Source organism: Rhinolophus ferrumequinum, chromosome 23, assembly GCF_004115265.2.
Source record: "Rhinolophus ferrumequinum isolate MPI-CBG mRhiFer1 chromosome 23, mRhiFer1_v1.p, whole genome shotgun sequence".
Classification (NCBI taxonomy): domain Eukaryota; kingdom Metazoa; phylum Chordata; class Mammalia; order Chiroptera; family Rhinolophidae; genus Rhinolophus; species Rhinolophus ferrumequinum.
Window position 1 is genome coordinate 9447293 of NC_046306.1, and position 25915 is coordinate 9473207.

General features: G+C 45.7%; 1 protein-coding gene across 2 annotated transcripts; it reads left to right on the top strand.

The window, feature by feature from the left end:
* Nucleotides 1-1171: 1171 nt before the first annotated feature.
* On the top strand, nucleotides 1172-25037 carry UBE2V1 (ubiquitin conjugating enzyme E2 V1). Of its 2 annotated transcripts, XM_033094554.1 has the most exons (4): nucleotides 1172-1295; nucleotides 14228-14376; nucleotides 23584-23709; nucleotides 24884-25037. In XM_033094554.1, exons 1-4 carry the CDS (start codon nucleotides 1274-1276, stop codon nucleotides 25028-25030), a joined length of 444 nt encoding a protein of 147 aa, XP_032950445.1. In that variant the 5' UTR covers nucleotides 1172-1273; the 3' UTR covers nucleotides 25031-25037. The 2 variants fall into 2 exon arrangements, with proteins under 2 accessions (XP_032950445.1, XP_032950446.1); XM_033094555.1 differs by lacking the exons at nucleotides 1172-1295; nucleotides 14228-14376 and adding an exon at nucleotides 14438-14562.
* Nucleotides 25038-25915: the final 878 nt, after the last annotated feature.

Consider the following 25915-nt stretch of genomic DNA (forward strand, 5'->3'; position numbering starts at 1 on the left):
ATCATGGGGTCATGAATGAAGGCTGCTGGGGTCATCCAGTGGGAGGAGACAGGGGCAGCCTATCCTAAGGAAGAACAGTGGATGGAGTTGAGAAATGCTCAGGAAGCATGGCTGTCAGAACAAGGTGATGGCTTGGATGTGCTGAGTAAGGGCTTCCGGCTTTCTTGTTCCTCGGTACTGAAGTTCTGGTCCTTCCTCTGCCAGTGTTTAGCTGTGTGACCTTCAAGCAGTTCCTTTACCTCTCACAGCCTGTTTCCACATCCATATAAGGGCTTCTCAGACCATCTGTGGTAAAGGGGGAGTTGCTTCTTGCATTGAACATGTACCTGCAAATATATGTCTCCAGGACGTGTAAACAGTTTCCTCTACCTCCTTCACATCCTTCAGGTCTCCATTAAAATGTGACCACCTTAGGAGTCCCTCCCTGACCACCCCCTGCTGCGCCTTCCCTGGTTTACTCTCTATCCCTGGTTTACTCTCTGGTTTACTCTCTATGTTACTCTCTAACATAATCTCATAATTATGTTCTTTCCTGTTAGTTTACTTGCTCTCTGTCTCCGGCTAGAATGTACGCCCGTAGGAGGAGGGGCTTGCTTCTTCAGGGATGTATATCCATCCCCAGCACCTAGTACAGCACCTGGCCCATAGTAGATGCTTAGTTAAGTGTTTGGATGAACAAATCGATCGATGTGTAAATGAGTGAATGCTTTTCCTGCCACTCTAATGCCCCAAATTATTTAGTTGCCCGGTTACAAGCCTCCTCTGGCGCAGGAGCATCAACCCTAGAAGCAAGAAGATCAGGCCTGGGTTCAGATTCGGCCTTAGCCACTTAACAGCTGAATTTAGATAAATGGCTTAACCCGACTCAGCTTCGTTTTTCATATTAATCTCGACCTGGTAGGGATGTGGTGAGGATCCAACTAGATAGGAAAATGCTCGAAACGAAATAGGCGCTTTTTTACAATTGTCTTTTCTTCTCTTTCTCTCACAATCTCGCCTCCCAAGTCTGATCACCCCTGCCCTTCTCACCAAGCATCTCAATACCTCCTTCGCACCCAAGCCCGGAGGGACTTGCACATAGCCGGGCCCTCGCGCAAGCAAATATTTCCTCTATCTATAAAGGCAGGAAAAAAACCTTCCCCAGCATCGGATCGCGTGGTCCGCGGCAGGCGTCAGCGATGACGTCTGCGCCTGCGCGCACGCTTGCGCAGAAGGGCCCAAGGACGGGTGGGGGGTGAAGAAGGGGCCGGCCTTCGAGCGACAGCGACGCAAGATGGCAGCCACCACGGGCTCGGGTGAGCGGGGGCGCCGGGCCCTGCCGGCCGAAGGAACGCGGGCTCGGGCCGGGGGTCGGGGACCCGCAAAGGCCCTTGCAGCGGGACTAGGGCCTCTGCGCTGCCTCTGTCCGCCAGGCTCCGCGGCGGCTGCCCGGCGGGCCTGAGTGGGAGGAGGAGCAGGCGGCGGCCGGAAGCACGGGCGGGGGCCTGAGGGGCCTGTGGGCGGCGCGGCGAGGCCCAGAAGCTCCCCCGGGCGGCGTGAGGGCCCCGCAGGGAGGAAGGGACGGGCCCCGCGGCGCTGCTGAGCGGCGGGAGCGGGCGAGGGGAGCGCCCAGAGGCACTGCTGAGGAGATCGGGGCTGGCGGCTCTTTGGTGGAGATCGAGGGGTTCCGTAGAGGAGGAGGAGGCGCCTTAAGGCTTATGGAAATCCTTTTCTGCATGCTGTTCGTCCGGGTGGCGGGGGGAAGCCTTGGGATGTTCGTTTGGCGGGGACTTCAGAGAAGCCCGTCAGGATGGATGGGAGGAGGAAACGGGATCCTGAGGAATGACTGAGAGGATCCCCCATTGGCTAAGGGGACGGCTCCTGCGTTAGTTTTGGGGATGAGGTTAGCTGAGGAAATCTCTGTGTTGATTAGAAAAGGGGCGTCTTGGGTGGCTACGTTTGCGGGGAGTAAGGGCATCTCTACACAATAAGTGAGAAGGGTGAAAGGATCTCTCAGGTTCCTGAGGGTGCCGGTTGGGGCAGCCGATAGTGAAATGATGCCATCGTTACCAGCCCCTATTTGAGGACACAGATGTTAGGCTTTAGGAGGCAGGCTCCGATGGTGCAGTTGGTGGAGACTTGCGATATTGGGTGAAGAACAGGTGAATTGGGAGCCCTGGAGGTGTTTGGTGGGGGAGAGGGGAGTCAACTGAGGGAAGCCCCATGCAGTGGATGAGAGTGGGAAAAGGTCGGGTTTCAGAGAGGTTTCCTTTAAAGAAGAAAAATCTCCTTTATTGGCTGAGGGAAGCATACCCCGGAAGTGTCTGTTTTGTGGAAACTGGCACTCCCTTCCAGTCCTTTGGATATTGTTAATATGATATGTGGCTTCAGCTCAGAAGTTCCCCATTGGCTGGATGGGTGTGGGGAGAGGAACAAATGCAGTGGGAATTCTTGGGTGACTGCTGGGGGAAGGAAAGCTGAGGAAAGCCCCACTTCTCCAGGAGGGCAGGAGAGAATGAAGGAGCTACACCTTGGAGGAGGGGGCGTTCGTCCAGTCCCTAGTAGGTTGAGGGAAGCAGCACTTATTTTGAGACTGGATTCCCTGCTCTATGCTCTTAAGATGGGCCTGAGGATCAAATCCTGAAAGGTCTGTTTCAAACTTATCCTGCAGCTGGACATGAGGGGACAGACTCAGGTGGCCTTCTTGAGGAGGCAGGGGGAGGATTGGCTGGGGAAGGTCCCCCAGAGGGGCTGAAGAGGTGAGAGAGTCAGATTCTGGAAGTGCAGCATTTGGGGGTGACAGTTTCCCCCTTTGGTGACGAAGCTATACCCTGAGGCCTTTGGCAGTCAAGTTGCTCAAAAAGGCCCTCCCAGATGGGGTGATCATGGTGGAGGAAGTAACAGGGCTACTAGCCTGGGTACTGAAATCCTCTGGCTATCGAAGGCTGTTGACATAAAGTGAACAGCGTGAGAAAATCCATGTCTTTCCAGGATGTGGCTCCTCCAGTATCCCAAGGAGCCATTCTTGCCTGATAATTGGGTGGGAATAGAAGGAAATGTATGTAGGGGATCTAAAGGAAGTGACCTACCACCGCTGCCTTTTACACTGAAAGCAGCAGGATCTTCCTGGAGGATAGAGGAGACCACACATGCTTTTCCTAGACTTTGGTTTCAGTTGGAACAGTGCCGAGTCAATTCGTTTACCAAGACACTGCCATAGACACTCAGAAGAGAGAGGCTGAGTCAGGCCAGACTGCTGTGGGAAATTTCTCACCGGAGTAACACCTCTGCCAGGTTGCTATGACCTGGGGTGGGGGCGGGGTTGGGGGGACCACAATGTACCCATAGCAGCCAGCGTTACGGTAGTATTGCAACTAAGCCCTGTTGTCAGTCACTTGAGATTGGCTCCCTACCATCCGGTTTAACTGCTACTGAATTCTAACTTCCTGAGGCCCTGCCAACTGGAGTGCTTCATAAATGCAATGGTGGTCAGATAAAGCAATGTCAGCTCCTGGCTAGTGGAGTACAAGAGCACTTGGCATGGTTTAGATAACGTGGAACAGGCTTTGAGGTGCCCTAAAATGGGCTTCCCCAAACTGCTTTGTTTATTCAACAGATATTTATTGAGGGCCTGCTATGTCCCAGGGTGACTAGTGAACAAGATGGACAAAGCCCTGTCCTTGAGCTTCTAGTCAGGGAGAAGCCTGTGAAAGGAGTGATTAAGAGAATTTCAGATAGCAGTACGTGCTATGAAGGAAACTGTGATGTGATCAATGATCTGGAGAGGTAGTCAGGGACGCCTTCTCTGACATGGGGCTTTGAACTGACGGAAGGAGCCAAGCCTGTGTCACAGGCAGGAGAGGGGGAGACAGTGAATGCAAAGGCACTGGCAGGGCCAAGCTTAGCATATTGAATGAACAAAATAAAGGCCGTAGTGTGCAAGGGAGGCCGCTAAGGATGATGAGTTGGAGACAGGGCTTTGGGTTTTATTCAATGTAAGGGGAAACCATTAAGCAAATGTCTGGTATGAAGTAAGCATTCAGTAAATATTTGTTGAATGAATGAATGAATGAATGGTCTTAAAAAGAGGGGAATGACAAGATCTGGCCTGTACCCCCAGGCAGTGAAAAGAGTGTAGAGTGCTGAGAGTGGAAGCAGAAAAATCTTAATTGGGTTCAACTGAAATGAGTGTGCAGACCCCTGCTTTCTAACCCTGAGAAGTCTTTGAGATGTGGTCAGGGGCCCCGAGGCCTTTCTTAGTCAGGTTGAGAACAAGCCTCTCGATTAATCTGCCCCTGGTTGCCAGGAAACAGCTGTGAAGCCTTTGAGTTCCTATAAAGGCTGAACTTAGTTTTTTATGGTCACTGCTTTCACACTTGGCTTCAGCACCTTTCTACCTCTCTTGGTTCTGCAAGGTGTGATTTCTGCATAGATCCGAGAGGGTTGAAATGGGAAGAGCCCACTAGAATCCCCCCAGATGCCCATGCTGTGACAGTTGACTTTCTCTTGCCTTGTCCAGGATTGTAGGACCTCACACAGTGGCTCTTGGCTGCCAGGTCCTTCTTCTCACCCAGCATCCCACAGATTTCCCTAACAGATAACCAGAAACCGAGTGCCAGCAGGGTAAGCCCTGGTTGGGCATGATTTTAAATTTGCATGCATTGGAGTGGCCTCATACACACACTCAGCTTAGGAAAATTTAACCATCTGGGCAGTGGAGGTTACGTAGTCTTCCATTCCACTCAAGGGTGTTCCCCAGAGAGAGGTGGAGATGGGAGATGAGAACCTGTAGTCTCGTACTTGGTCTCATTCCCGCGTGTGTCACTGTGTGAGCATCTTGTTGTGCCGGTTGTAGCTGAGTGCCTTTTGAACGACATGAGCCTTGCCTTCAGGAGAGCTGCTTCAGACAGTGCTCAGCAGACGAAACAGCCACCTGCCCAGTGATGGAGGCGAAGTGCTTTGTGGGGCCCCTACAGCCTATTGCTCTCTGTAGGGATTGCCGGGGTTAATTTTGGTGATCATGATTTGCCCCTTCACGATAATTTTAAAACACCCTCTTCCCCCCACCACATTCTGTTTCTTCCTTCCTCTCTCTTTCACCTGAAACGTAGCTCTACGGTAATTCGATAAAAGTGGAATACAAAATGGAATCCTGTTTAACTCTGAAAGACCCCAGTGCAGTACGTTGGTGAAGTAAATATTTTAGCACTATTACTTTATTATATATAGTGCTTTATACCATACCATTGACTTACCTGTTAGCGTCATCTCAGCCACCTCTCCACAACCCCGTGAGCTAACCACGGGAAGGAATGGCCCCACGGGATTACTGTGGCTGGCTGAGAAGGGGGGCACTCAGACTAGAGCCCGGGGGTTTGCACTCCAGTTCCCTCCCCAACCTGCTCTAGTACCTTAGGAACCTTAGGAGGGGAATGGAAAGGCATGGCTTTTGGCATATGCTCTTCCTAGGCCTTGGAGCGGTTATTCTTTTTTTTCAAGTTTGTAATTTCGCTTTTTTTTATTTTATTTATTTTATTGGGGAATATTGGGGAACAGTATGTTTCTCCAGGGCCCATCAGCTCCAAGTCGTTGTCCTTCAATCTAGTGGAGACCGCAGCTCAGCTCCAAGTCCAGTTGCCGTTTTCAGTCTTTAGTTGCAGGGGGCACAGCCCACGATCCCATGCGGGAATTGAACCGGCAACCTTGTTGTTGAGCGCTCGGGCTCTAACCAGCTGAGCCATCCGGCCGCCCAAGGAGCAGTTTATTCTTGATGAGAGAAAGGGCCTTAATGAGAAACATCTGCCTCCTGTAGCAGGAACCCTGTTTATAGTGTCCCTGGCCCCTTTGTATCCCCTTCCGAGGGATGTGAAGTCCATTTTTAAGAAAGCTCTTGCTTGTTTCTACCTTACGCTCTGTAACTCATACTCATTGGGCTTGGGACCCCCTCATATCATGTACAGCGTAGGTCCCTGTCTTCATTTACACACAAGCCCTTTGGACTTCTTTTTAAGCTGCACTTCCTGTGGCTTACTATGTGCTAGACGCTGTAGTAAATGCATTATCTCATTTCTCAGAGCAACCCTTTGAAGCAAGCAGGTACCTATTATGAAGGTGAGGAAACTGAGGCCCGAGAGAAGAAATGACTCGCCTGAGGCCCAGAGCCAGGGCTCAGAACCGGGACCCTTCTGCTCCGGGACATACGCTGTTGGCCGTACCAGCATTCTTCCAGCCCCCACTGCCTGTTCTTCCGCTCGGCAGCTCAGGTTCCTTCAGCCACTGGCAGGTCTGTTGACATGTCTGCCTCGGCTGATTAGTTCTTTCATGGTGAGGATTCTCTCCTCATCTTCACATTCACCCATCACGAGTCCAGTAGGTGTAACTGCAAAACAGGCCAAAGCTCCCCTTCTCCATCTCCATTATCGTCATTCTGGTCCAACCAGAGCCATCTTTCTCTTGTCTAGAAGACTGCAAAAGCCTCCTCCTTCCAGTCTTGCCCTTTTCCAATTCCTTCTCCATGGAGAAAGCAGAATGGTCTTTGACAGACATAAAACAGACACTGCCACGCCCGGGAAAGCCCTTCCCATTGTACTTAGAATAAAATCAGTCTCTTTTCCGTGGCCCCCTGGGCCTTCTGTTGTCTTGGTCTGGCCTGTTCCCTGCCCTCAAGTGACATCACACACAACCTCTGCTCGGGCACTCTGTTTTCTGGGAAGTGAGTGCTCTGCCCCCGTATCTTCACATGACTGTCTGCTTCTTGTCCTTCGGGGCTCAGCTCTCCAGGAAGGCCTGGCCTCCCCCACCATTCAGTAGTCTTCTCATTATCACAACTGTTCTGTTCTCCTCTAAAGCGCTCAACCTCATCTGAAGTTTCGTTGGTTTTCTTGCATATTTCCTGTGCCTTTCCTCTGGGGCAGGATTCGGCCTTGTTCTCTGCTGTGTCCCTGCTCCCCAGCATCGCCCCCAACATGTAGTAGGTGCTCAATAAATAATTGAAGTTGCGGTGAATTAATCCATGTCTCACCTTGATGTAGCCAAATACATACATTTGACATATTTCGGAGAAACAAAAGTGGCTGTTCAGCCTTTCAAAAAGGAAAGCTCTTGTCCTGATGAGGTGGTATTTATAAAGGGACTTTGGCATAGAATGAACTCTGGGCTTTCCGTCCCTGACTGTCCTGACACACTTCACACATGTTGTTCTTTGTCTCCACCCGTCAGAGAAAAATCTGTCCTTTGGCCCTGATCTCCCTAGCAGCAGAGAAACACAGTCTTGCATTTTGTCACCAGCTGTTTGTTGTCACGTTGTCTGGACTGTAAAGAATGATAGATTGCCACTGTTTCTTCCCCTAGGTCAGGGGTTCTCAAACTAGTGTGCCTCAGAGTCACCTGGAAAGTGTCAGCTTGCAGGGCCCCACCCTAGAGGTGCAGGTTCAGTAGTTCCATGGTGCGAACTGAGAATTTGCATTTCTATCAAGTCCTCAGGTGCTGTGTAGACTGCAGGTCTGGGAACCGTCCTTGGAGAACCGTACTTGTCGAGAAGGAGAGAAAAACTGTGCTCCTGGGTGGGCATTAACTAGGCAGCCAGACTGCACTTGCCAGTTGCTCAGAAATAAGCTGCCTTCTCCTGATTTTATACCCAGTCTTCAGAAACACGGAATGCAGGCCTCCATACTTTCCGACCAGACCATCCTAGCTCAATTCACTTGCTTCCCTGAATGGGCAACCAGACCAGTTTTAAGTAGTGGCTTTTCAGGAGAAACGTGAGGCTCTGCCATTTTCAGTCAAAACCCAGGCCAGGCTAGGGTTTTCCAAAGATGGGCATACTGTAATAGTTGCTGCTTTGTGGTCATGATTTTCCCAAAAGATGTTTTAAAGGGCTTCAGAATCCTTTTCGTACCACAAATATCTTAATATGTTGCTGTGTTTCAGAAGACTGCATTAAACGTTTTACTGTGACCTGGTATAAAACCCTATCAAATATTTGTGCTTTTTCAACTTACTTGTCATATTTTCTTTGTAATATCCTGCAGCTGCTGGCTTTTCAGTTTATATTTAGCCAAGAGAATAACTGGTTGACTTTTGATACTGACATAGATCCAGGAAAAATCCTTCTGGAAAGAATTCTAAAGTAACAGGAACAAATGTTTTCTTTTGGGAAAAAAAAATCTTGGATTACTGTGATATTTTAGCACCTTGGTGAAGTTATCTTAATATTTTCATAGTTAACTTTTTAGTAGTTTCAGTCTATTCAGATCAATCAGAGTCCATTTTTAGAGCCTCAGTATTGTCACTTGAAGCTGTTTCTCCAGCTGCCTTTTAGGAGTCAGATTTGCACAGGAATATTAGGAATCTTAAAACTTAGGTTGATTCAGTGGATCAAAGCGATGTAGGAAGAAAAATATGTTAGAGTATTCTTGGGTGGTTTTTTGTTTTGTTTGATCTGCTATGCTTCTGTATTTGGGGCATATATGGATTTAATTTTTTAATATATTCACTGACATCTTTTGTTAAGCTAATATAGCATAACTAAGCTTATACTCTCTATTTGGGATGGGATAAAGTCCTCACTTTTGACATAACACTCACAAGGTCTACAGGATCTCTGAACTCCACCAATATTTGAATTTCTGTCCCTTGGAGTAGCCCCTAAAGTTCTAGAACTAGAACGTGGTTGGGTGTCTAGAAAATATTGATGTATTCACTGTGTATGAAGTTTCTAAATGGTTTGGAATATCAGTAGCATGCTTTCATATGTATTTTATGAAACCAAGTTCCTTTTGTAGTGAAAATCGTTTGACATGTATGGTTTGGGTGAAAAGCCATTTTTCCCTCATTAAAAAAAAACCAAACTTACCCTAAAAGTCTCAATCACACTTCATTTAAAAATAAAAATAAACTAGTTATCAAATTGTAGTTATCTCAAAATAGAAAGCCTTCGGTATCTCGATTACATGGTATCAGTGTCCAACCTTTTGGCCACAGTAGACCATATTAGAGTTTACAGTAGGAACGGAAGAGATTCTGTTCAATCAGGAAACAGTAATTGAGTATTGAATACCATTATATGCCAGGCAACATACCAGATTCTGGGCTTACAGGATTGAATGAGTCACAGTTCGAACTTGAGAAGCTCAGAGAGTGAGTCAGACAATGAAAAGGGAAGAAGATAAAATTTAAAGAAAAAAGTGCAGTACAGACATTGTGTGAGGGTGAAGGTACATGGGGGCGGGAGGGCTCTGAGAGAACCTCTACACATTGCCTGGCTTCTAGTTTAAGATTTCTGCTGCTTTGTAGGATCATTATATTCAAAATTTCATGTATAACTTTCCTTGGGCTATGTAAAGCCCCTTTGATGATCTTTATAATATCAGACTTCATTTTAATAGTACTATGAATGTTTCCCTGCTATATTTTCAGAAATAAACCATAGTTTAGAATTTTATGACATTGCGCAATATTCATCCTGAAATAATATCCCCAGCTAACACCTAGCCACCCATTCATTCATTCAACAAGCATTTGAATGCTTGCTCTGGCAATGCACTCTTTGAGATGCTGAAAATTCAGCAGTGAACAAAAGAAAAGTTTTACCCTCATGGAGTTTACGGTCAGGTGGGAGAGACAGAAGAGGAGAAACTAATGAAGTGAAAATAAATATATTTAACATGTCAAGTGGTGATGAGTATTGTGAAGAAAAGTAAAGCAAGATAAGGGAGCCAGCCAGCTATTTGCAGCTCTGGGACAGAATTCTGGTGTGAGGGAACCGCAAGCACGAAGGCCAAAAGTCAGGTTACCTACTCAGGAACTTAAAGAAGGATGGTATGGCTGAAAGAGGGTGAGGGAGCAAGGGAAAGGGTGGCAGGAAATGTTCCAGAAGCAGGGGTGTCTCTGTAGGCAAGGTAAAGGGTTTGGATATGTGCTCATTGCCAGGGGAGGCCAGTGGCGAGGCTTTAAGCAGGAGAGTGATGGATCTAACTGATCTCTGAAAGGCTCACTGTGGAGAATAGACTGTAGCTAGAGACCGGGTAGGCTAAGAAACGAGGTAGGTCGCTGAGGTGGCATAGACTACAGTGATCACAGTGGAGATGGTGAAAAGGATCACATTTGGGCTGTATTTGGAAATGGTTTGGATATGGGATGTAAGGGAAAGATTTCTTCTTATGACTCCAAGATGTTTGACCAGCGCAATCGGGTAAATGTGCCCTATACTGAGATTGAGGAGTGAGTGGGTGAATGTCAGTTGGAGAGTCATCAGCTTCCTTGGTCTGCGTAAAACCACCTGGGGAGGAGAGGAGACAGAGAACATCGGAGGCCGCTGGGCTGTGCCCTTAGGACCAGCAGCCAGTGTTGGGAGGTCAGGGAGGTGAGGCCCAGAAGAGAACCTGAGGCCAAGGGAAGAAAGAGTTAAAGGATGGAGTAAAGCAGGTGCTGCTGAGAGTTCCAGGCATTTGGGGGGGAGGGCTGATAATTGACCCCAGGATTTGGCTAGAGGGTGCTGCTTGGTGTCCTGACAACAGTTTTGTTGAGTGACTAGGTGGAAACGCCTGATTGGAGTAGGGGCAGGTAAGGTGAATTGCAGACAGGGCGTCTAGACAGCCCTTTTGAGGTTTTTTGCTAAGAAGGAACAAAGAAACGAGATGGTAGCTAGAGAGGACGTGGGGTCAAGGGAGGGTGTTTTTGTTCTATGGATAATATTATACAATGTGCTGATGAAGGTGATTCAGTACTCTGTGCCAGGCAATTACACAAGGTGCTTGACAGGTTTTGCCTCATTCATTCTTCCCGCCACCTGCAGAGGCAGGGAGTCCTGGGATCCCTGCTTTGCTGAGGCTCAAGGTAACTTGCACAGCCCACAACTAGATTGCTAGAAAGTTGTGGAGCTGGGACTCGATGCCAAGTCTGCTCTTAACCCTGTGCTGAGAGAGGAAAGAATTTCCTCTAAAGTATACTATACTCTGATTCTTATTTGTGGACGATAATTTAGCCATTACCCTGACCAGCCTTTTTAAAATGGAGTCGTAGACCAGCTATCTTCTTCGTGATCATAAAAGGTATCTAAATATGATTTATGTGAGCATACACATACACAGAAGCATGGGTTGACTTTGTATAAAAGACTCCATCTTTTATAAAATGGAGTGTGCATACCTTTTTATCCTTTGCTCAGTTTTGTTTTATTTTTCAGCAAATATTTATCTGAAGCCTGCCTTGTGAAAGCCAGGTGTTTTTATGTCACATTGTAAAAATGGTAGCTGCCACCACAGTCATTCAAATTAATACATGCTGCCTTAAATCTCTTAACATTCCTTCTGTTTCCTACCTATCCAGGCCTATAAGAAATTTGGTCACCTGTTCTGTCACAGTATTTGCTCTAAGCAAATGCCTCTGGCTTTTTAGCCTGCTGTGTTACCGTGCTTCCCCGAAAATAAGACCTAGCCGGACAAGCGGCTCTAATGCGTCTTTTGGAGCAAAACTTAATATAAGACCCAGTCTTAAATAGTCTATTATATAAGACCTGGTCTTATATTCTAGTAAAATGAGACCGGATCTTATTTTAAGTTTTGCTCCAAAAGACGCATTAGAGCCGCTTGTCCGGCTAGGTCTTATTTTCGGGGAAGCACGGTGGGCGTGGCCTTCTCATTGTTCTCACCTGGTCATTACTCCATGCAAGTGTGCGTCCCTGTCGTCTCTGGGCATATAAACTTCCACTTCTTGTGAAAACATCAGTCAAATTGGATAGGGGCCCATCCTAACGGCCTCACTAACTTAATCACCCCTCTAAAGGCACTGTTTCCATATACTGGGGTCCTGGGAGTTAGGGCTTCAACAGGAATTTGAGGAGACACAATGCAGCCCATTACACCATCTATGAACAAGCACCCCAGATATTTATCATTCTTCCTATCGGTATGATTCTGTGCTCTTCATTTTTATTAGTTTAGGTTTATAAATTAACCAATAGTAATAGCAATAGAAATGCAGTGATATTTTCCCCCCTAAGCCAAGTTCATTCAGATTATTAAAGATTTAGATTTAACTCTTTCTGAACAAATGATGTATTGTCTGGCCTTTGCTTACAATGTCACAGACATCCTTCACTTTTGTGTTTGCTGGAGGAAGCTTAATCCAGGATAGGTGAATACTCCAGTTGGCTGTTGTATGGATGAAAAATGTCAGTGTTTTCCGAACAAGCCATTCAAGTATGCTTTCTGGTTTTTCACTGTGCTGTTTGATGTTTTTCTTCAATCAACTGACTCTCTTGCCTGCTATTTATTTTAAAAGGAAAATTTTAACATCATAACTGGGAAGTTAGTACCTTTACTTGCCTTAAATAAGTTATTCCTAAAAGTAAATATGTGACTGTAAAATCAGCATTCATTCATGGACCAGCTAAAATCACCTAATGCACCACTAGCAACTCCGTCCTTCTGGCTGCTTAGACCAAAAGCCTGGGAGCCATAGTTGACTCTTCTTTCTCTCACTCTTCTTAGGCAACCTGACAGCAAATCTTACCAGGTCAGATCTCTAAATATCTGGAATTGTGCTACTTCTCACCACCCTCACTGCCATCACCCTGGTCCAAGCCAGTATTGTCTTTTGCTAGGATGATTGCAGTAGCCTCCTAACTATTTCTGCCCTGGCTCCCTTCACTGTATTCTTCCACTGCAGTCAGAGGGATCCTGTTAAAAGCAAGTTAGATCCTGTCGGTCCTCTGTTTAGGACTCCAGTGCCTTTTTGTGTCGCTCAATAACAGTTGGCGGCCTTAATTTCCTACTCAGCTAAATGGACATCTCTGCTGTCCTTTGACACTGTGGGGCGAGGTCCTACTTCAGGGCTTTTGCACTTGCTGTTTCCTCTGCCTGGAAGCCTTTCCCCTCAGCTCTCCATAAGCCATGCTCCCCCATCTTTGGGTCTTGAGTCATGACACCTGATAGCAGTAAGGCTTTCCTTGATCACCCTGTTTAAAATGTGAACTCCTCCCCGCATTACTCCCTGCTCCAGCACACCTCCATCTGTCATCCTACATACTTTGCGTATTTATGTGGTCAATTATTCATAGATGTGCTCCACTAGAATGTAAGCTCCATGAGGGCAGGCATTTTTGTTTTGTTTATTGCTTATTCCCCAGTGCCTAGAAAAGTGCCTGTATATAGTAGATACTCAGATATTTATTTAATTGAATAGTAGCGTGTGTCCCACACTTTGGGGAATACTAAGTTATACTGGGAACACCTTCTGCGGTCTTGAGCCCCTCCAGTGGGTCTTTCTTCGCAGTCATGTGTTAAGAGCTACTTGCCTCTGAGAATCTAGCCAGTGGGGGCTCAGCATTTAAGGCACAGAAAGCTCGTAACTTGCCTGGATCCTGAGTTTTATCCAGAGGAAATAGTCCAAATGCCAGGGGGCGTGGGGAGGCGGGAGAGGTGAGCAGGACTGGTTGGGGAGCCACCCGAGGACATCACTCCACAGCCTCTTCCCTGTCTGGCCTCACTACCTGGCCTCTGTTCTGGAAGACACCCAGGAGCGGCTCAAGCCTCAGCCCGAACTCTGCTGAGGGGATAATGGCTGGAACCTGTGACATGTGTTTGTGTCCTTGCTTCCGAGAGCTGCTTGTCAGGCTTTGGGAGTTTTGGGAACAAGTAAACCAGAGAACTGGCTCCCACCCTCTTTTTCACAGGTTAACAGAGAAACTATGGTTTAAATAATTGAAAACGTTATCCTTCAGTTGCCTCTTTGTTGATCAAGAGGACATTGTTGTCATTTGACGTGCCAGGGTGACTCTTCCTCCTGAGGTAGTTTGAGAGTCATTCCACAAATGAGCACACTCTTCGCCTCAGAAATGTGTCCTGAGACCAAAACAAACGAAATACTTTCTTCCCTTTTGTCAGCACTCAGTATTGACGGCTTTCATCTCACACTAGTGGACCCAAATTAGTCAGCATTTCTGCATGCAAAGCCTTTATGAAGTTTGTCAAAGCCGCGGGGATGGTGGGGGTGTCTGTCTAGGTTTGGTCATGTAGCTCTGGTTCAGTTGTCGCGTCACCTGTAACAAAACCGCGTGCCCCTTGCTTCTGGTTGTGCTGGTCGGTACTGACCCCCTGGCAAGCCGCGAGTTGCAGGTACAAGAACTTGCAGCGCTTACCTGCATGTTGGCATCTTTCTCCCAGGTAGTGATAACGGGCAGCTCGCTCTGGGCTTACGAGTTCCCCTGCAGTTGCTAGTATCTTGAATTTCTTTCCATTTATTTTAGGAGTAAAAGTCCCTCGCAATTTCCGACTGTTGGAAGAACTCGAAGAAGGCCAAAAAGGAGTAGGAGATGGCACAGTTAGCTGGGGTCTAGAAGATGACGAAGACATGACACTTACCAGATGGACAGGGATGATAATTGGGCCTCCAAGAGTAAGCGTCGAGCTACGGCTATAAATGTCACTGTCGTAAATCCCCTGTGCCTCCTTTTTACAAAGTGTAGCCTTGTCACGGCAGAGCTCACCAATGGTATAGTTTCTGAAATGTGCCTATTCTTTTCTGACCAGTTTCAGTTTATATATTTGAGCCTCCTCTGATGCTGTTTAATCCCTCTAAATGGTAAGCAAAAACCTGTGTAGACTCAGTGTGTGAATTTACATGACAATGTAGACAGTGAGGTTTGAGGTAATTGTACCGTCAGATGCAGTTAAGAACAAACTCTTGGGCTTCTCAGATAACAAGGCTCCAGATAGATCCAACGTTCCTGAAGACAGTGTCCAAATGAACTTCAGAAAACCTTCCCGTTTGTGGTTTTTATTCACTGGTTCCCACTTCTACCGTGTATATGTGTCCTAATTCATTGGGCCGCTTAATAAACGGTGATTGCTGGCCTGGTCTACTCTGGTCTGCTCCAGGCACTGTGAGGCCCAGAGCCTTTGCGGTGAACACCAAGACAGTGGAGATGGGGAAAGTGATCTCTCTTTGAGAGCTTCGTGATTTGGGAGAGTTCCCAGCCTTCACAATGCCAGCCAACCTTTTTTTATGGCATATAGTAAACTCCCAGAAATGTCATTTAATTCTCACAAGAACCTTCTATTAGGTGCTACCATTGTGTAGTTGCAGTCCATTTTACAGATGAGGAAACAGACTCAGAGAAGTAAAGTTCCTTGCCCAAAGTCACGTGGCTGGTAATTCCCAAACCAAGTCTGACTCCAGAGCCCGTGCTCGTAACCACTATGCTCTAGGGAGGCTGTAGTCTCCCTCCTGTTTATACTTTGAGTTTTCCTCTGTTCTCATTATAGAATTATCCAGAGTATTAAGGAGTAATTTGATGTAGGAATGAAGAAATAGATTCCTATAATGTGACACTTTGTCCAGACAAGCAGTAAGAGAGTTCGCCTGAATGTAGCTGGACCTTTCCTGTGTCTTTTTGTGCGTAAGGATGCTGATGTTCATTCATTCTTTTTACTGCACGCAAGGCTCTGCTCCAGCTCTGGGAGATGGAAAGGCACGTGGAGTGTGGCCCCGGCTGAAACAAGGAAGAGTGTCGTGCTCATTGAAAGTGTTAGGACAGTCTGCTGTTCATCTTAGACTGTCATAAACACTTAGGGTAAATGATTGGCTTCGCCATTTAATGTTACTTTTTGAGTCATTTTTGTGACCCTATAGTTTTGTTTTTTGGGTTCTTAAAAAAAATACTCAATCCGTTTTTACTCATTTCTTGATTTTTTTTTTCTTTTTTTTTTTTTTTAATCTATGAAAACCAGGATTTTCTGAATCTGTTAAATACTGGGGAAAACCTGATCTAGAAAGCTCATTTCTTCATGGAGATTATTTTTCTTGCTGTCTCCGAAAGTCCATTGTGTAGTGATGGCTTCCTTCACTTCATTTCATCTCTTTCTAAGAGTGGTGTAGGTTTCTGGAGGATGGGAACTATTCTTCCGTCCTCCTTACTCTCCAGAACACCTGGAAATGATGCAGAACAAGGTAGTTCTTGTTCAGTAGATTTGTTAATCAACCGACTGGTTTTCAGGTGCTAACAAATTAACAGTGCACAACATTGGAAATACACTAAATACCACCGAATTACACACTTAAACACACAAATGAACCAATAAAAGGAACCACTAAGTTCTGTTGAAAATATTCTATTCTACCTAAAACACATTAGATTGCCCTGAGTTTCAGTTTCTCTTTTTCCAAAAGGGGCTGAGTTTTAATGAGTAGCTTCAGTATGCGAAGTGCTTTCCATACATACTTTTTAAAGTCACACCTATTGAGATACAATTCACTTGCCGTAGAATGTACTTTTAAAATGTACAGTTCAGTGGTTTTATTATACTCAGAACTCTACAACTATCACTAATTTCAAAACAGAAAGAAAGCCCGTCCCCCTTGGCGGTCACGCCCAATCTGCCCCCCATTCCTCAGCCCTGACTCTCACTAATTCACTTTCCATCTCTATGAATTTGCCTGTTCCGTACATTTCATATAAATAGAACCATTCAATATGTGGTCTTTTGTGATTGGTTTTTAATTAGCATGTTTTTAAGGTTTGTCGACGTTATAGCACTTACATTTTTATGACTGACTAGTATTCCATTATATGGATATACCATTTTTTGTTTATCCATTAATTGGTTGATGGACATGTGGATTTTTTTCCACGTTTTGCCTATTATGAAGAAGGCTGCTATGAATGCTATGTACAGGTTTTTGTGTGGACATAAGTTTTCAGTTCTCTTAGATATATACCTAGGAGTAGAATTGTTGGATCATACGGTAATTCTATGTTTAGCATTTTAAAGAACTACCCAAACGGCTTCCCAAAGTGGCTGCACCGTTTTACGTCCCCACCAGCAGCAACACATCAGAACAGGGTTGCGATTCTTCTGCACCCTCACCAATACTTGTTGTTGTCTGCCTTTTTATCCCGATGGTTTTGATTGCCTTGGCTCGCCAAGGTTAAAAGCAAAGTCACGAAAAGAACTTCGTGCTTCAAGGTGCTTCCTGTGACAGTCTGTTTTAAGAGGAGCATAGAAGGTGTATGCCGTGCCTTTGGAATAGCTACATAATTATAATATTAAAGCATCTAAATAGAGCACTTGAGTAACTCATCTCCCTATTAGATTTTTGTTGTATTATTCAAAAGAAAATTCATCAAAATTTAAAAGGTATAATACCATATGATCTAGCAGTTCTGCTCCAATTTACTTAGCTTTTCTTGACTATATTGCCCAAAAGCCTATATGTACAAAAGTACTTCATGCAGAGTTTTCAATAGTAGCAAAATATTGGAAACCACCTCAGTGTCTTTCAATTCACCATGCTATGTGTCCTGTCAAGCTGTTGAAACGAATGAGACAAATTTATTTGTGCTGAAATGGAATGATCTCTATGATATCTAAGTGACAAAAGAGAGGTGCAAAGCAGTATACAGAATATTCTGCCACACAGGATGGAAGGAAGGGGAAAAGGAAGAGGTCACATGTGTACTTGTGCTTTTGTGTGCTCAAAACATAAAAGAAATTGGCGACCGTGATTGCCTTCTTCAAAAGGGATCTGGCTAGCTGGGGCCAGGGTGGAAAGGAGACCATATATCTTTTTGTACTCTTTGAGTATGCTTTAATTATATATGAATTATGTGTGTGTGTTAGCTATTTGAGTGTTTATTTTATTATTTTATTTTTTTATTTTATTTTATTTTACTTTATTTTATTTTACTTTACGAAAGTCCTCCAAACCTAAAAGCAAAGCTTCTCACCCAAATGGCCCTTGCAAAATTCTGGCAAGTGTCAGACTGTCCACAGCATTAGATGTGGAGTATTTCTACTCTAACCGCAGAGGTGCTGACAGTAGCCAAGAGATAGAGCTGGGTTTCTCAGCCTCAGCACTACTGACATATTAGACTAGATCATTCTTTGTTGTGGAGTTGTCCTGTGCATTGTGGGATGTTTAGCAGTATCCCTAGTCTCTACTTGCCTTCCCCAGTTGTGACAACCATAAATGTCTCCAGATGTTGCTTGATTCCTGTCACGCCCCGGGAAGCGGGTGGCAGAAATCGTCCTGGTTGAGAAGCACTGTTATGCCTCTGCGGTTCTCCAAGAGTGTTTTCTGTGTGGGTGAGAGCCTGAGTGTGTGTTTATACACATACTTGTCTAAAAGGGCTGTGTACATGCATAAGAACAAAAGGTAATTACAAGAGTGTATGAAGTAAAAGGAAAATGATCCTTTCCCTATTTCATTATACTGCCCACAGAATGAAAACTGGTCAGGTGGAGTGTGGTGTGTTTCTGCTGGCGTTTGCCGTGGGTACACAAACATAAATACATGCCCTTAATACAGATGAGACCTTGTTCTGCATAACATGGTGCAGCTTTATTTCTTCACTTAAATGATGAGTATCTTTCCATATCAGGCCTATTGACCTCTCTTTTTAAAAAGCTTCAAGTTACATGTCTGATGTATGAATATATTCTCAAAAATTTTCAAACAATGCAGAGTATGGAGATTAAGACATTCACTTTGTTCCCTTTAACTCTTTGCATCATTCAGGAAAAAAGAAACCATACTGGGTATTTCAACAGAGATAATTTAATATAGGAAGTTGATCAGGTAGGCGTTGGACTGAAAAAGTAAAAAAGGTACACTACAGAAAACAGTAGTCTTCCCACCCCACCCCCCGGGGCTGGGAGGACGGGAGGTGGCTAGGGATAGCGGAACCTAGCACTGGAGGAGAAGCACCCTCAGCGGCTGGTCCCTGCAGAGGCTGGAGGGACTGGTTGGATGAGCGCTGAGACCAGAAACGAGACCGGAGGCAGCTCTTGCTGCCAAGATGCGTGGCTTCTCCTGGGGTGACACTGACAGAAACAGAAAGCAAATGGGAAGGAGCAAGTGCCTCCTTTCTTTCTCCTTATTTTATGTTAGGATTGTGTGGTTAACTTGATAGTTTAGTCTTTAGACTGTAGAATATTCCAGAGGCCCTAGGATTGAATTAGGGAAATGAATAATTCATATGGCCTCAAGATGGGTTCTGTGGCTCACTCAGAAGGATACCCTGAGCAGTGGTGTCTTGTCACTGCCTAAAGGGATGTGCAGGTGCTGGCTAGTAAGCCCCAGCCCACCTTGCTCTGCCCTTTGGGTACTGGGGCTGGCCTTCTGCAAACTACATTCCGTTTCTCCTTTGTACGCTGGCTTCCTGTTAGGTGCCTCCATTCGGGACACAGGAGAGAGCCTGAAAGGCAGGGCAAAGGGACTCGCTCCTTCCTGTTTGCTTATTGTTCTGGTTAAGAACCCTTCATTCTGGCATCGCCTGTGGGTTCCAGCCTCCAACTTTTGGGGGGCACTCCCAGCACCAGCCTCGCAGCCCCCCCACTCCGAGGTCTTTGTTCAGCTCCGAAGGCCTCTCCTCTGAGCCTCTAGCTCTGATAAACTGTGGCCTGTTGCCTTGGTTCCCCCAGCCGTAAGGGGCACCCCCTGTTCCCTCCGTTATCACCTCCGTGTTAGCTCAGTCTAGTGACACTGATGTAACCGATTCCCTGTGTTCAAGTCTCTGTTAAAATGCCTAGTATGGTGCCCTTTTTCCCCGGCTTATCCCTCTGCCGCACCCCGCTGTCCCCCCAGTCACATGGGTAGCACTTCAGTACGTCCCGCTCGCTCGCGCTTCTTTCTCTGCATCTACCTACCTGTCACCACCCTGAGTCATGAAGGTCTCAGGCGCTACAGTCTCATTTTAGCCCGCCCACCCTCTGTACTAACACCATGTGTCCACATATACATTAAACATAAGTTTTCTTTAACTGCGTAAGATTTGAATGAAGTAGCAGTTGGCTAGTTGACCTAATGTCACCGTTTTATACATTAATTTAGATTTTGTAATTTTCTTTGCATATTTTTGCAGCCAACGGCTTTTTCCTTTCCTCATATCTCATACATTTTAAAAAGAGATTTTAATTTATAAAACTTGTAGTTTTACAGAAAAGTTGCAACAGTAGTATAGAAAGTTGCCATACGCACCCCCCCTCTTCTCCTTACTGGTAACATCTATTAGTTTAGGACATTTGTAAAAACCAGTGAACCAATATTGATATATTATTATTAACTAAACTAAAGTCCATGACTTACTCAGGTGTTCTTAGTTTTTACCTTATGTCTATTTTCTGTTCCAGAATCCTGCCCAAGATACTACATTATATTTTGTCGTCATATCCTGGGCTCCTTGTGGCTGTGACAATTTCAGGTTTTTCTTGTTTTTTTGCCCTTGACAGTTTTGAGGAGTACTGGTCAGGTATTTTGTAGAATGTCTCTCTGTTGGAATTGGCCCGATGTCTTCCCTCAGGGTTAGGCTGGGATTGTCTCATGTATATAAATTTTTAGGTCCAGGAAAAGTTTCTAATCTCTAGGCTCTGAGCCTATGGTGTCTCATGGAGAACCAGCCTGTGTGCACTTAAATATACCCAGAAATTGAGGGAGGCATCTGTCTGCTTTTATAAGTTGTACATATTTTGCAACTTGCTGGCTATACCACCAGCTTTGTCTTTGTTGTGTCTGTGTCTGTCTGTGTGTGTGTGTGTACTTCTGGGCCTCAGCCTTTGAAAAGGCTACAAAGTATCTGCTTATATGAATATGCCATATTTGTTGAATCAGTCCCTTGCAGGTAGACATTTAGATTGTTTACAGTTATTTTTGCTGTTGCAGACAATGTTTCACCTTTTTGTGCACAAGTGTGAGTCTGTCTGTAGGAGATTCCTCGAAATGGTCTTGCTGGTCTGAGCATGCCTGCCTGGCGTTTTGATAGGCACTGCCAATCAAATTGCCACATCAACAGTGTGGAAAGTGTTTGTTTCGTGATCAAATAATGAATCTTAAGAGCTGTGTTCCTTACAGAGACAGAATGTTCTAGCAATTCTCCTTGAGACACATTTCCTTTCTTCCAAGAAACCTTTTTAGCAGGTCCCTGCCGCACTTGCAAACAAAAGACGAAACCAGAACGCTGTTTTCCACAGAAGTCTTGCTTTGGGCTTTTTCACGACCCTTCAGGGGTCTCTGTGTTCACTTGACTTGAAGCATTTTTTACTGTGTTCCAGTGAATTGCCAGTTCAACATCAGTGGTCAGAATTCAGTATTTCTTTTTGTTTTTTCATTTTGGGAAGTTAGTCATAGCACAGATGTTTTTAAATTAGACTTTGTGGTGTCAAGAGCAATGTTAAGGCTTAATCTCTGTTACAGTCAGAGTCCTATTAATAAGCTGCCCACTTTCTTAACCATTTTGACGCTGTTGTTAATAGACACCAGTGAAATTTACCAATACTGATAAGCCACGAAACATACCGGCCGATAGATTTATTGGTGCATCAGAGCCTCCAGAATGTGGTATCAAGTATTTTAAAAGACTGTGATTTTAGCAGTTACCTTGAGCCCATCCCCCCAAGGGCTTTTTATGTAAGACATTCTGTCTGAATTGTGACCAAACGATGAGCATGAATGCAGGACACACCCAGAGATGAATTTGGGATCCATGCAGTCAACAGATGCTTAGTGTGTAGCTGCTGATGGAGACTGCCAGGCGTTAAGGATAGAACTTTGATAATATTTTCCATAAATCTGTATGGAAATCACGTCCCCGTTTGCTTCCTGCTTGTTACGTTTAGTGAGTGAATTTTTTTTTCTCTGAGGAATCACCCGAATGGCAGCAAGGTATTTGTTTTATAGAAGCATGAAGGGCAGCATTCATTCATTCAACAAACAGTTAAGGACCAATTCTGTTGAGGCCCCTGCCCTCCTTGTTCTGTGTTTGGTGAGGGAGGCCTGACAGGAGACTGGGTGTCAGTGTTCAGGTGAGGGTGGGGGAATCAGTGGGACTTGTGAAAGGAGAGTTCACTTGAGCCAAAGAGCTGCAGGATGCAGCGGAACCAGCTGGTGAAGGGGCCCCCAAGATGGAGAGAGTAGTAAGGAAGCCAGAGGGAGAAGAATAAAAGAAGAGGAAGGCAGAGGTGCACAGGGTCCAATCCAGGAACTTGGACTTCTTTCTCAGGTCACTAGGAGGCCATTGGAGGGGTTAAGCTGCCAGGGACAGTTTCCTCATTTAAAACATCAGTTAGGCTGCTGTGTGGAGAACAGAGTGTAGGGGAGCAAGAGAGAAAGCAGACTTGGGTGAGTCAGATGGGGCGCAGTGGTGGAGGAAAGTGGATCGGTGTGGGTTCTCTCTTGGAGGCAGAAGCTGAGATTTTTTGATGCTTGGAAGATAGGGGATAAGGGAATCGTGGCTGGCTGCTAGGTTTTTGCTTTTTAACTGCTAGTTATGGTGCCATATTTACAAGGGAAGCAAAAAGGAGGAGCAGGTTGAGGGTAGGTAGAAATCCAGAGCTGAGTGTTGGTTTTGGTATATAGTTTGGGGTCTCTGTTAAATGGATGTGGAAGGTTTCTCTGGGTATGTTATGGATGCCTTCTGAATCTTAAGATACGTTCCCGTTTTTTTTATTAGGGACAGGCCACTATTCAGACACAGTGTTTTCAAGTGTTTCAATCACATTCTCTGTGATTTATTTTCCCCAAACACCGCTAGATGTCACTGTTCATATGGAGCAGTTACTTGTGCTGCAGGCACTGAGGAAGGGGCACAGTGCCTAAGAGGGGAACCCAGAGGAGGGTGGTCCCTGCATTCGAGGGTGCCAGTCTGACAAGGAGACTTCACCACGGTGTGGTCTTCAGACACAAATGATAACGATGTGATTTCATACAGCCCAGAAAACTGTGGATTAGCCTTCTGCCCTGTGTCATATTTGAACTAGGGGGTGTTTGACTAGGTGATCTCTCAGTGGGGTCTTAAAGGTTGTACAGTAGTAGTTCAAGTGGAGAAGGGCGCTCTAGGCAGAAGGAACAGCCTGCCAAGGGCAGCACATTTTGCTGTTCGTTGGGTAGAAGTTACAGTGAGAAGTTCTTTGGCCTGGACAATGGGACTTTTCCAGTGTTTCCTGACATAGGCACAGATGGTGTTTGAAGAAGACCATTTTTATGCAGGCCTGGCTTCCTGGGACCCCTGCTTCACACGCTAAGTGCCAGTAATCTCTCAGGTCATCCTGAAGACAGCCGAGGGGGATGGTACCTGCCCGTTGAGATCTCCTGCACGGCCCCAAAGTGATGAGGATGTAGGAAAACAGCTGTGTGTCTGCGCCCCACCCCTACCTTCTGCTTAAGTTTGAAGTTCTCTAAAGAGTTGCCTGTTCTGTGCTTTGGACATAGTGGCATTTAATGCATCAGCCAATGATGCTGGCATGAATAGACATTTAGTGTGGCTTCCCAGAATAGAGAAGGCAGTCTCTTATACCCTATTCCCCAGAGCACAGGACAGGGCTGCAAAGTAGAGCAATTAACATAAACCAAGTCCATCTGTTTGGACTTACTAACTTAAGACTTCAGTGATTCTAAATTGTCTGTCTTCTTTTCATTCCCCCCAAGGCCAGAATTCACAGACATTAGTGTAGGCACTGGTTACGGCTGACTTGCCAAATAACAGGTAGATTTGTGTAATGGAAGCAGATGGACCAGTTCTGCAGTCAGGGGTAATGGGGTTTCAGGAGGTCTGCCGATTTTAACTCTTTGTTTGTAATTGCCTGTCATCTCTGTACCTTTTTTTTCCAGACAATTTATGAAAACCGAATATACAGCCTTAAAATAGAATGTGGACCTAAATACCCAGAAGCACCCCCCTTTGTAAGATTTGTAACAAAAATTAATATGAATGGAGTTAATAGTTCTAATGGAGTGGTAAGTTGTTTTCTCTGCCCTTGTGCCTTGGGGTTCAGAAACGCTCTGTACTTTAACATTAGGGTCACTTTGGGCCTAATTCCATCTGTTCCTTGGTTATTGGATGGTAAAACATTTTGCAGCACGAACATGTGCAGATTGGGGGGAAGGGCTGTTTACCAGTCGTACTCACCCATCACGCATTCGGCACTTACTCTGGGCCAGCGCCGTGCTGGTCACTTTGAGGTGTGAGTTCACTAGTCCTCATGACATTCCCCCCGGAGGTAGAAATGGGGACACTGAGGCACAGAGGTGAAAGATCTCGCCAGGCTCACGCTTTTATCTCATGGCCCTTATTTGTGGACCGGTGGTTCATGACATTTGTTTCCTTTACTGGCCTTGCTTTTCTACCTTATTTTCACCACCATAAACAGCAACCAGTCTCCCTTGTCATTAGAAGGCAGTGATGGCAACAATAAATACTATGAAAGTAAAGCAAAGGGAATCGAGTCTGCCTCCACGTGTTGCTTGCCAAAGGCTTTAGCCTTTGACGCCTGCTCTCGTGTTCCAAGGGAGATCGGCAAATGTACAGGGATGTTACACATGTTAGCATCACGGGAGCTCAGGCTTTATTTTGAGAGACTCAGAAGACTCAGGGAAAAAACTGAAAAGAAGTGAGCCTCGTGACTGTGCGTTCAGTGTTGAACCCAGAACTCGGCCCACGCTTTGGGAAATGTCTTCTAGGAAACACTGCGCTCATTGGGGAGAGTATGACTCTGAGGCAGGTCCTTGTCACTGGAACTTGCTCTTCCCACCACCCTTTATCATCCACCACCTGGGTGTAGAGTCGTGAAAGGACAGGCAGTGAGCAGAGGCAACCCCCGGCCCAGGAGCAGGTCATTGTCTTAGAGCCTGTTGGGTTGATTCTCACCAAGTGTCAGGGCCATTTCTCTAAACATGTCTTTAGTTATCGATAATATCCTTCTCCCAAACAGAGAGGGTTTGGAACACAAAAAGGGAAAAACTGGTGGGAGGGAATCTTGCAGGTATTCTGCACCTCAGATATTGTGTGATCGGCGTGTTCAGCTTGAAAAATGCAATTTACTCAAGTGTGTAGTGTAGCTTCACTCCAGCGTACAGCTATTCTTTTGTTTGAGAGTCTGACAGTAACTGGTTCTCTTTTGCCTTTTTATAGGTGGACCCAAGAGCCATATCAGTGCTAGCAAAATGGCAGAATTCATATAGCATCAAAGTTGTCCTGCAAGAGCTTCGGCGCCTAATGATGTCTAAAGAAAATATGAAACTCCCTCAGCCACCTGAAGGACAGTGTTACAGCAATTAATCAAAAAGAAAAACCACAGGCCCTCCCCCTGCCCCCATTCAATTTAAGCAGTCTTCATTTTCCACAGTAGTAAATTTTCTAGCTACGTCTTGTAGACCTCAAAGTACTGGAAAGGAAGCTCCCATTGAAAGGCAGTTGTTTATCTTAAGATACTGTAAATGATACTAATTTTTGTTCATTTGAAATATATAAGTTGTGCTATAACAAATCATCCTGTCAAGTGTAACCACTGTCCACATAGTTGAACTTCTGGGATCAAGAAAGTATATTTAAATTGATTCCCATCGTAACCGGTGGGGGACGTCTAACTCAACTGTGAAAAGACACATCACACAATCACCTTGCTGCTCATGACATGGCCTAGGGGCTCTGCCTTCTCCGCCTCCCCCTCCCCCTGCCTCCCTCCCTGCCTGCAACAGCCCTCCAGCTTGGGGTGGCCTGTTAGAGTAGATGTGAAGGTTTCAGGTCACAGCCTGTGGGACTACTGCTGGGTGTGTGGGGGTGCTTCGTGTGCACCCTTGGTTTCTTTTTTTAAGTCTTAAATGATGCCCTCCCCTCCAAGCCATCGTCTTTTCCCCAATCTCTACCACCACCCTTGGCCGAAGCATAGATTGTAACCCTTTCTGCTCCCCTCCGAAATTGGCCTTTGGTGAGGAATTCAGGGCTTTCCCCATATCTTCTCCCCCCCACCTTTATATCGAGGGGTGCTGCTTTCTCCTTCCTCCGCCTCCTCAAGTCCCTTTTTGCACCGTCACCACCTGACACTTCCTATGACACTCCCTTGCTTTGGCCAGAAGCCATCACCATCAGGTAAGGTTGGAAAGAGTCTCTGACCTCTCTCGTTTAGTTTTGGAACCACATTCATTTGCTCTCCGCCAGCCTAGG